The 12082-nt window shown below is 46.4% G+C and overlaps 1 protein-coding gene across 4 annotated transcripts in view; it reads right to left on the minus strand.

The window, feature by feature from the left end:
• ZNF565 (zinc finger protein 565) overlaps window positions 1–12082 on the minus strand; it is a 31223-nt gene that overhangs the window by 2564 nt on the left and 16577 nt on the right. For all 4 annotated transcript variants that reach the window (XM_002722251.5, XM_008249565.4, XM_008249566.4 and 1 more), the window contains 2 exons: window positions 8720–8846; window positions 7941–8036 (listed from right to left, as the gene is read on the minus strand). In XM_002722251.5, coding sequence (XP_002722297.2) covers window positions 7941–8036; window positions 8720–8846 — 223 coding nt within the window. The remainder of the gene's footprint in view (window positions 1–7940; window positions 8037–8719; window positions 8847–12082) is intronic.

Consider the following 12082-nt stretch of genomic DNA (forward strand, 5'->3'; position numbering starts at 1 on the left):
TCCCAAGGCCCTCCCCCTAAATTAAAAATCCTTAATGGGTTTTTTGAGAAATAAACTCACCAAGGTTTGCTATAAAAATTTTTAAAGATTTAATTATTTGAAAGGCAGAGTTACAGAGAGAGAAGGAGAGAAAGAGAGATCTTCCATCCGCAGGTTCACTCCCCAGATGGCTACAACGGCCAGAGATGGGCTGATCTCCCAGGTAGGTGCAAGTGTCCAAGGACTTGGACCATCTTCTGCTGCTTTCCTAGGCACAACAGCAGGGGGCTGGACTGGAAGTGGCACTGGGGACTTGAACCAGCACCCATATGGGATGTTGGTGCTGGAGGCAGTAGCTTTACCCACTATGCCACAGCGCTGGGCCGTACTATAAAAATGAAGAGTAAGAGGCCAGCACTGTGGTACAGCAGGATGGGTCACCACATGCAATGCCGGCATTCCACGTAGGCACTGGTTCAAGTCCTGGTCGCTCCACGTCTGATTCAGCTCCCTGCTAATGCACCTAGAAAGCAACAGATGATGGCCCAAGTGCTTCAGCCCTTGCCACTCACATGGGAACCTGGAGTTCCAGGCTGCTGGTTTTGGCCCAGCCTGGCACTGTCCACTGCAGTCATTTGGGTAGTGAACCAGTAGATAGCTCTCCCTCCTTCTATCAACTCTGCCTTTCAAATAAATAAAATTAATCTTAACTAAAAAAAAAAAGTAAAAATAAATGAACACATTAATAGACAGTTCAGGGGCCGGCATGGTGGGTAGGGTTGCTGCCTGCAGTGCTGGCGTCCCTTATGGGCACCAGTTCTAGTCCCGGCTGCTCCACTTCCATTCCAGCTCTCTGCTATGGCCTGGGAGGGCAGTGGAGGATGGCCTGGGTGCTTAGTCCCTTGCACCCGCGTTGGGGATCCAGAGGAAGCTCCTGGCTCCTGGCTTTGGATCAGTGCAGCTCCGGCTGTTGCAGCTAACTGGGAGTGAACCAGCGGATGGAAGACCTCTCTCTCTCTCTCTCTCTCTCTCTGCCTCTCCTCTGTGTAACTCTGACTTTCAAATAAAGAAATAAATCTAAAAAAAAAAAATAGTTCATGGAAAGAAGTTACACATATAAAAAGATGTTTAAGTTGACTCATAACAAAGGAAATGCAAATTAAAGTCACACTAAAAGACTACTTTTTGGCCATGATAAATCTGACATCATTTATCAGTGAGACAACAGGAAACCATTGTACGTGTACACTGGTGCTGCCAAATGGTGTGAGCATTTTTGAATGAATTTATTATAATACTCACAGAAGCCTTCTTTCCCCCTTTTAAAATGCAGGCATGGCTTCCCAGATAGAAGGATGGACAGATCCATCTTTAGACAAACAGCATAAAGAAATGAAACACTGGTGCCATCAGTAGGCTAGATGAGTAATATAAACTCAAGTCAAAATAAAATCATTTCAACCCAGAAGTTGGAATAAGGAGATAAAACACAACCAAATAATCAGAAATAAGGGAATGAATGAGTGGTGTGGCAGCTTCTACTCCCACAAATAACTAATTTCCTTGTCCAACCCAGTCATTCTTATGGTTTTCAAAGTTCTGTATTGCCCATTATCAACCCTTCCTCGGCTTCCTGTGGATAAAATTGCTTCTAAGAGGCATCTACACTCACTATCATCTCTGTTTGACGTTCTACTTTTTTTTTTTTTTTTTTTTGACAGGCAGAGTGGACAGTGAGAGAGAGAGACAGAGTGAAAGGTCTTCCTTTGCCGTTGGGTCACCCTCCAATGGCCGCCACGGCCGGCGCACTGCAACTGGCACACCGCGCTGATCCGAAGCCAGGAGCCAGGAGCCAGGTGCTTTTCCTGGTCTCCCATGGGGTGCAGGGCCCAAGCACTTGGGCCATCCTCCACTGCACTCCCTGGCCACAGCAGAGAGCTGGCCTGGAAGGGGGGCAACCAGGACAGAATCCAGCACCCCAATCGGGACTAGAACCTGGTGTGCCGGCACCGCAAGGCAGAGGATTAGCCTAGTGAGCCGCGGCGCCGTCCCTGACGTTCTACTTTCTAAGTCACACCCTAAAGGCTCTTACACCAATACTCCAATGAACCACCCCTACTAAGCCCATAAAAACCTTCAGTCTTACTGACAGTAAGGCTCAAGTCAGTACTGACTTAAGTCAAGGCTGAACATCTCTCAGGTTGCCAGAGCTAGCAGGACATCCTGGCAGCCTTTTGCGGCTCCCCTCGCTCAGTTCTCAGTGTCTCCCGCTGGCCTGGGAACTCTCATTACTTCACAGACCCCACTTCTTGGTCTCCCTGACTGCATCCTCTTTCTAATAACTCAATACAGGTGTGCCCAGAGCTCAGTCCTTGGTCTCCTTCACTCCTAGGCGGTCTCAGTCATCTGCATGGCTTTAACAATTGTTCGCATTCTGATGACATCACTGTTTCTAGGTCTAGTCTTACTTTCTATCCTGAGGTCCAGACTCACCCCACTGCCTGCTCAACATCCCCACGTGGAGAGCTGACAGGAAGTTACAAAGCAATATGCCAGATTCTTGTGTTATCTCCTCTAGATCCATTCCTCTCCTATTTTACCCCATATCAGTAGGGCTCCACCTTTCACCAGGCACTCAATTCCCCAAAACCTAGTGGTCATTTTTTATTACTTTCTTTTTTTTCTTGACAACACATTGTGAAAATTTAAGTATAAACACTAACGGAAGAGAAATAGAAAGTAAAACTATAAAACCAGTGGGGGCTAGTATTGTGGTACAGAGGGTTAAGCTGCCATCTGCGACACCAGGATCCCATATTGGAGCACTGGTTCAAGTCCCAGCTGCTCCACTTGTGATCAGGCTCTCTGCTAATGTGCTTGAGAAAACAGCAGAAGATGGCCCAAGTACTTGGACTCCTGTACCTATGAGACAGAGTTCCAGGTTCCTGGCTTCAGCCTGGCCCAGCCCTGTTGTGGCCATTTAGGGAACAAAAGAGTGGACAGAAGATCTTTTCCTGTTGCTCTGCCTAAAAAAAGATTCATTCATTTATTTGAAAGGCAGAGTTACAGAGAGGCAGAGAGAGAGAGAGAGAGAGAGAGAGAGAGAGAGAGAGAGAGGTCTACCATCTGCTGGTTAACTCCCCAGATGGCCGAAATGGCTGGAGCTGTGCCGATCCAAAGTCAGGAGCCAGGAGCTTCCTCCAGGACTCCCATGGGGGTGCAGGGGCCCAAGGACTTGGGCCATCTTCTACTACTACTTTCCCAGGGCATATCAGAGAGCTGGATCAGAAGTGGAGCAGCCCATATGCCCAGTGCCCATATGGGATACCAGCACTGCAGGTTGTGGCTTTACCTGACAGGCTACAGCTCCAGCTGCTAAATAAATCTTTTTTTTTTTTTTTTTTTTTTTTTTTTTGACAGGCAGAGTTAGACAGTGAGAGAGAGACAGAGACAGAGAGAAAGGTCTTCCTTTTCTGTTGGTTCACCCCCCAAGTGGCTGCTATGGCCAGTATATCGCAGCCGGCGCGCAGCGCCGATCCGAAGCCAGGAGCCAAGTGCTTCCTCCTGGTCTCCCATGTGGGTGTAGGGCCCAAGGACCTGGGCCATCCTCCACTGCACTCCCGGGCCACAGCAGAGAGCTGGCCTGGAAGAGGGGCAACTGGGACAGAATCCGGCGCCCTGACAGGGACTAGAACCCAGGGTGCCGGCGCCACAGGCAGAGGATTAGCCTAGTGAGCCGCAGCGCCGGCCCAATAAATCTTTTCTAATAATTTATTTGAAAGGCAGAATTGCGGCCGGCGCCGCGGCTCACTAGGCTAATCCTCTGCCTGTGGCGCCGGCACCCTGGGTTCTAGTCCTGGTTGGGGTGCCGGATTCTGTCCTGGTTGCCCCTCTTCCAGGCCAGCTCTCTGCTGTGGCCAGGGAGGGCAGTGGAGGATGGCCCAAGTGCTTGGGCCCTGCACCCCATGGGAGACCGGGAGAAGTACCTGGCTCCTGCCTTCAGATCGGTGCGGTGCACCAGCCGCAGCGCGCCAGCCGTGGCGGCCACTGGAGGGTGAATCAACGGCAAAAGGAAGACCTTTCTCTCTGTCTCTCTCTCTCACTGTCCACTCTGCCTGTCAAAAAAATTAAATAAATAAATAAAAGGATGAGACTTACCTTAGTTTAAGACAAAATAGATTTTTAAAAAAATTTATTTATTTGAAAGGCGGAGTTATGGAGTCCTAGCTGCTCCACTTCCAATCCAGCTCCCTGCTAAAGTGACTAAGAAAGCAGTGGAAGATAGCGCAAGTGTTTGGGCCCCTGCCACCCATGTGGGAAACCCATTTGGAGTTCCAGGCTTCTGGCTTTAGCCTGGGCCAGCCACAACTATTGTGGCCATTTGGGGAGTGAACCAGTGGATGGAAGAGATATCTCTATCACTTTGCCTTCCAAATAAATAAAATAAAATCTTAAAAGAAATTCACATTTGCAAACCATGTACACAACAATTAGAGAGAAAATGTTTTTAAAATATGAGATTAGGACCAGCATTGTAGCAGGTTAAGCCAAAACTGCAATGCTGGCATCCCATTGGGGTGCTGGTTTGAGTCTGGGCAGCTGTGCTTCCTGACTCAATCCAGCTCCCTGCTAATGCTCCTGGGAGGGTTGCAGATGTTGGCCCAAGTATTTGGATCCCTGCCACCCATACAGAAGACTTGGATTGAGTTCTGGGTTCCAGGCTGTACCTTGGCCCACCCCTGGCTGTTGTGGCCAATTGGAGAACAAACCAGAAGATGGAAGATCTCTGTCTCTCTGTTTCTCTGTTTGTTGCTCTACCTTTCAAATTCATTAATTAACTGATATTAAAATAAGCATAATTCCTAAAAAATTTAGACATAGAATTATCATATGATCCAGCAATTGCATTCCAGGTACATACACAAAAGAAGCAAGAACAGTGAAAACAGAGACTTGACAGACAGTTGTACATCCACATATGAATATACACACACACACGGTGGATTATTAAGCCATAAAAAGGAATGCAATTCTGGCACATTCTATAGTACAGATGAACCTTGAAAACACACTTAGTGAGATAAGCCAGATCCCAAAGCCACATATTATGACTTATATGAGGTACCCAGGATAGACAGATTCATAGGAAAGTAGAATAGGTTACTACAGGCTGGAAGAGGGAGAAATGGAGAGCTGTTAATTATTGGGTACAGAATTACTATTTGGGATGATAAATAAATTATGGAAATGGATTATGGTGATGGCTGCACAATGTATTTAATATACTTGGATATACTGTAAGTGTACTTAATAACACTGAATTATATACTTAGAAGTAGTTTAAATGATAAATTTTATGCAATGTATATTTTACAAAAATTATATGATAATTGAAAAATTTTTGTTTTCATAATTACAAGAAGTTAGAAAACACACCAACCAAATGTTCTCTGAAAGATAACAATACTTCCATGGGAACAGCAGTAATAGACTTACTATTCTGATACAGAATTACAGTGGATCATTCCATATAAATTAATTTACACATACTCAATGATCTTTGCTCAAAAATAATCCACAGAATATGGTAGATGAAATAATGCCCCCTTACAACTGATGCCCATGTCCTAACTCCTCTGCATTTCAAATAAAATAAATAAATAAATAAATAAATAAATAAATAAGAGAGGGGCCTGGTCTGTGGTGTAATGGGTAAAATGCCGGCATCCCATATGGGTACCAGTACATGTTCCGGCTGCTCCACTTCCTCCATGATCCAGCTCTCTGCTATGGCCTGGGAAAGCAGTGGAACATGGCCCAAGTCCTTGGGCCTCTGCATTCATGCAGGAGACCCAGAAGAAGCTCCTGGCTCCCAGCTTTGGATTGGCCCAGCTTTGACTGTTGCGGCCATTAGGGGAGTGAATCAGCAGATGGAAGATCTCTCTCTCTCTCTCTCTGCCTTTGCCTCTGTGTAACTTGCCTTTCAAATAAACAAATAAATCTTTAAAAAAAAAAAGAGAGATAATGTTATAGTAACAAATAAAGTATGGTTTAAACTCCCTCCCTACCCTGACGAAAGATATGTAGAGTCTAAATAACATGAGGCTTCTACAAAACCTTCATGGAAATGTATATTATAAAAAACTAGGCAAAAACTTCAAAATTTTTTGCATCAAAATAAATGTATCTTTTATTATTTTTAAGTTTTTATTTATTTTCATTTATTCTTTCAGAGAGGGAGAGAAAGAAATATTCCACCTGCTGCTTTACTCTCCCAAATGCCCACAACAGCCACAGCTGGGCTACGCTGAAGCCAGGAACCTGGAACTCAATCCAGGTCTCCCACGTTGGTGGCAGGGACTCAAGAACTTGAGCTGACACCTGCTGCTCCCCCGACCCCCTGAAGTATACATTAGTTGGAACTAGAGCCAGGACTTGAATCCAGGCAAGCTGATATGGAATGCAAACATTTCAAGTGATTTTTTTTTTTTTTTTTTAACAGGCAGAGTGGACAGTGAGAGAGAGAGACAGAGAGAAAGGTCTTCCTTTTGCCGTTGGTTTACCCTCCAATGGCCGCCGTGGCCGGCGCGCTGCAGCCGGTGCACCGCGCTGATCCGATGGCAGGAGCCAGGAGCCAGGTGCTTTTCCTGGTCTCCCATGGGGTGCAGGGCCCAAGCACCTGGGCCATCCTCCACTGCACTCCCTGGCCACAGCAGAGAGCTGGCCTGGAAGAGGGGCAACCGGGACAGAATCCGGCACCCCAACCGGGACTAGAACCCGGTGTGCCGGCGCCGCTAGGCGGAGGATTAGCCTAGTGAGCCGCGGCGCCAGCCACATTTCAAGTGATATTTTAACCACCAGGTCAAACACTTGCCTCAAATTTATCTTTTCATTCTATTCTTCCACAAACTTTTTGAAGTACCCTCATAGAACCACAAGGATTAGTTTTAAGTACATGTGGGAACATTTTTCTAAAGTGGAACAATCTGACTGTCAACAACAATGGAAGACAGAAGGCAGTCTTTTTCTTTTAGAGTCAAAGGAGAAAGCAGCCAACATAGAATTCCATACCAGTGAAAATATTCATCAAGAAATAAGTGGGATAAAAACATTTTCATGTGGCCAAAAATCGAGAGAATTTGTCAACAGCAGATGTCCACAAAGGAAATTTTTTTAACAAAGCAAATGTTAAGGGTGTTTTCTTCCAATAGAAAGAAAATGACACCAAATGAAAATGGATATGACAACAGCAGAGAAGTTAGGAGAGGAATGACTGATGGTTAAGTAGCCAAAGGTTCCAATATTGCCCTGCAAGTCCCAGTTTCTTGTACTTGCTAGCATATACTTAGTGACCTGGCATTGTTCTGGGCACTGTCACATAATCACCTCATAACAGCCATGACAAGTACATGAGAAAGGCACTGCTTTTATCCCATTTGCAGAGGAGAAAACTGAAGCACCGAGAACTTACATAATTTTCTCAAACTACATAGTGAGTAAGTGGAAGAGGAAGGAAAGGAACTCAGGCAGTCTGAAACTAAGAGTCTGTGCCCTCAACTACACAACCCCAGCACTCCAAAGTTAGGAGAATAAATGAATGAATTGCTGAATCAGATAAAACGAGTGGCAGTCTTGGGGAAACAAGCTTTTCTAAGGGATGAAGATAGTTGCAGAAGAAAGGACCATACGCACAGGCAAAGTGGTGGCCACTGAGGAAGAGACGGCACAACCTTGTTTTAAGTGGGAGGGAAACGTAAGCAGAGAGGCAGGAACGGGGGTCAGGAACGGTGTGCTCAGACGCTGCTGCCGCCAGATCCATGTCCTTCACATCCTCCAATCTCAGTAAGGTCCCAGGCCTTTCTTTCCCAGGACGGCTATGAGGGGAGCGTCTCCACATAACTGTAGTTACCTCTACCACGTGACTCACCCACGACCACCCCCAACAGATCATCCTCGCTCACCTGGGCACCATGGTCCTGTAATATCATTTGCAATCGTCCAGGGCTCTTTCCCTTGCTCCAACAAGGAGATGATATCAGGCTTAGAAATGGAAATCCCTGTTTATAGGAAGAGAAATGGGGTATGATCACACTGTTTCGAAATTCAAGCCCAGTCCCTCGTCACCAAGAAACTGAAGAAATTATAGGAGGAAGGTGTGAAGGTTGTCCAAAGGATGGGAAGACAGGGATGCTCAACAAAACCACTTATTTCCAATTCCATAAAGCACAAAACAATTTTCCTGGGAACAGAGAACGGGAATTGAGTCCGAAACTCATAAACTGCTCTAGAAATTCACAACGAAGAAACCAGAAATTCCAGAAGGCTGGCCTGAATTATGTGGACTAGGCAACGAGGGTGGTTATCCTCTATTAACCTTCTCCTTTGCCTGCAATTCACTCCTCAGTGCTCCTGGCCCTGTCCCGAGTCCTGCTCTGTGCCCAGAGAGCTTACCTGTAAGGACGGTATTATCCATGCCCATGTTTTCCCACTGGGTTTGGTAAATGGGAAGTATCAGAAGGAGTTCAGGCAGAAACAGAGAGCATGCAGGTCCTTTCTTAGCCCTGTCTCCTTCCTTTGAGCCAGGAGTTCTGGGGGGAACTGCAGTCGCTGGCCTGGGCCCTTCTCTGCACCCTGGTTTCTTCTCTTCGGCCTTTCAGGCTAGAGGCAGAAACAGGCCCCCACCAATGTGCTTGCTGGCTCCTTATTTACTGCCTGGCCCTGAGTGACACAATATCCTTACCTAGTGAGACCAAGTTACCAAAGTTCTCCAAAGTCACGTCTCTGTACAAGTCCCTCTGGGCGGGTTTCAGACACTTCCATTCTTCCTGAGAGAACTCTACGGCCACATCCCTGAATGTCACCAATCCCTGAAACAATAAGCCCATGCATGACTAGTGAATTCCAGGACTTTTGTGTTCTTCAGTTTTTATTATGAAATATTTCAAAATACACAAAAATACAAAGAATAGCATAACGACCCCCATGCACCTAACACTCTGCTTCAACAAATAACCACAAGGTTTGCATTTCTTGTTTTCTCTCTTCCATCTTTTATCTCTTATGTATTGAGGCAAATCTCACACAACAAACATCACAATTCTTCACCTACAAATGCTTCAGTATTTAACAGGTTAGAGACTTTGTTTTCCTAAAGAAAAGCATAAGAGTCAGAATATTATCACATTTAATAAAATTAACGATAATTTCCCAATAAACAGATTAAGTTCAAATTATCTCAATCTTCTGAAATGTGATTTAAAAAATTTGATTGATTGGAAAGGCAGAGGGACAGAGAGACAGAAAGGGTAAGGGAGAGGGGAGAGAGAGAGAGAGACAAACAGACAGACAGAGACAGATCTTCCATCCAAAGTGGTATCAAAAGTGATCTTATTTATTTATTTATTTATTTATGACGCAGAGAGACAAACTAAGAGAGCACTTTTCTGCCAGAATCACTCCCCAAATGCCTACAGCTACAAAGCTGGGGGCGGAACACTTGATTCAGGTCTCCCACATGGGTAAAAGGAATCTAACTACTTGGGTCATTAGCAGGAAGCTGGAATGAGGAGCTAGAGGCTGGGAATCAAAGCTAGGGATGCTGGCTGGCGCCGCGGCTCACTAGGCTAATCCTCCGCCTAGCGGCGCCGGCACACCGGGTTCTAGTCCCGGTCGGGGCGCTGGATTCTGTCCCGGTTGCCCCTCTTCCAGGCCAGCTCTCTGCTGTGGCCAGGGAGTGCAGTGGAGGATGGCCCAGGTGCTTGGGCCCTGCACCCCATGGGAGACCAGGAAAAGCACCTGGCTCCTGGCTCCTGCCATCGGATCAGCGCGGTGCGCCGGCCGCAGCGTGCCTCCGCGGCGGCCATTGGAGGGTGAACCAACGGCAAAGGAAGACCTTTCTCTCTGTCTCTCTCTCTCACTGTCCACTCTGCCTGTCAAAAAAAAAAAAAAAAAAAAAAAAAAAAAAAAAAAACAAAACCAAACAAAGCTAGGGATGCTGATGTGGGACATGAATGTCCTAACCAGTGTCTTAACCACCAAGTCAAATGCCTGCTCCTCAAAAGTGATTTTCTTTAAAAATATTTATTTATTTTATTTGAAAGTCAGAGGTATAGAGACAGAGGGAGAAGACAGAGAGAGGGAGAGAGAGATCTTCTATTTGCTGGTTCACTCCCCTAGATGGCCACAATGTCTGGGGCTGGGCTAGGTTGAAGGCAGGAGCCAAGAGCTTCATCTAGGTCTTCCACATAGGTGGAAGGGGCCCAAACACTTGGACCATCTTCTGCTGGTTTTCCTGGGCCATTAGCAGAGAGATGGACCAGAAGAGGAGCAGCCAGGACACGAACCTGTGCTTGTATGGGATGCCAGTGTTACAAGTGGCAGTTCTGCCCACTATGCCACAACACTGGCCCCCAAAAGTGATTGAACACTTGGTTTGGTCAAACCATGATTCAAACAAGACACACATATTGCATTTAGTTGATTGGTTCCCTAAAGTCTCTCAAATCTTTAACAGTTCACACAAACCTGTTAAAATTTTATTACCATTTGTTTATTAAAGACATATTTGATCTGGTAGAAATCACCATATTCTAGATTTGGCTGATTGTATCTTCATGGCATAGCTTTATTTTTTCTCATTATTTTTTGGTTTATTTATTTATTTATTTGAGAGGCATAGTTAGAGATGGAGAGAAAGAGAGAGATCTTCCATCTGCTGGTTCACTCCTCAAATGGCTGCAATGGCCAGGGTTCAGCCATGCTGAAGCCAGAAGCTTTGTCTGGTCTCCCACATGGGTACAGGAGCCTAAACACTTGGGCTATCTTCCACTGCTTTCACACGTACATTAGCAGGAAGCTGGATTGGAAGTGGAGCAGCCAGGACTTGAACCGGTGCCCATGTAGGATGTCAGCATCGCAAATGGCGACTTAACCTGCTGAGCCACAGCACTGGCCACTAGCTTTACTTTTTCTTCTTTTTTTAAATTTTTATTATTTATTTATTATTTATTTTGACAGGCAGAGTGGACAGTGAGAGAGAGAGAGAGAGAGAGACAGAGAGAAAGGTCTTCCTTTTCTGTTGGTTCACCCCCCAAGTGGCTGCTGCGGCCGGCGCACCACCAGGAGCCAGGAGCTTCTCCTGGTCTCCACACAGGTGCAAGGCCCAAGGACCTGGGCCATCCTCCACTGCACTCCTGGGCCACAGCAGAGAGCAGGCCTGGAAGAGGGGCAACCGGGAAAGAATCCGGCGCCCTGACCGGGACTAGAACCCGAGGTGCCGGCACTGCTGGCGGAGGATTAGCCTATTGAGCTGCAGCGCCGGCCTCTTTTTTTTTTTTTTTTTTTTTTTTTAATTATTTATTTCAGAGGCAGAGTTACAGACACAGAGAATGAAAGACAGAGAGAGAGGTCTTCCATTTGCTGGTTCAGCCCCTAAATGGCAGCAATGGCCAGAGCTGACCCAATCCAAAGCCAGGAGCCAGGAGCTTCTTCCAGATCTCCCATGTGGGTACAGTGGCCCAAAATCTTGGGCCATCCTCCATTGCCTCCCCAGGTCATATGCAGAGAGCTGGATCAGAGGAGCAGCCGGGACACCAACCAGTGCTCCTATGAGATGCAGGTGCCACAGGCAGAGGCTTAGCCTACTGTGTCACAGTGCTGCCCCCAGCTTTACTTCTAAACTTTCTGTAAAATGGAAACGAGGTCTGGAGTCTTGATTTCCATTTTGCAGGGGTGAGAGGGCATGGACATGTCAGAAAGTTTTCTAACTAAAGTTCCCAATCACAGCCCTTGTCTAAAAGGCCTCACAAAACAGGAGACATTACCATATATTGAGACCAGGACCAACCACTACTGTGGGGAGCAACTCGGACTAGACTAAGTTGCTGGAATTGAGACTTATTCTATGCATCTGCTCTCCCACAATATGGTGCTGGGAGAGAAGAAAACAGCTTCTACACAGCTGCCTCCAGTTCAGCCAATAAACTGTAGGACTTGCTCCTGATTGGAGGAGAGCAGCGTGCTCGGCGTGTGGGCAGCCGAGTTGGGATTGGCGGAGGAGGACTATAAAGGAGGAGAGAGACGGCATGCACCAGGAACATCTAAC

Source organism: Oryctolagus cuniculus, chromosome 18, assembly GCF_964237555.1.
Source record: "Oryctolagus cuniculus chromosome 18, mOryCun1.1, whole genome shotgun sequence".
Lineage (NCBI taxonomy): Eukaryota > Metazoa > Chordata > Mammalia > Lagomorpha > Leporidae > Oryctolagus > Oryctolagus cuniculus.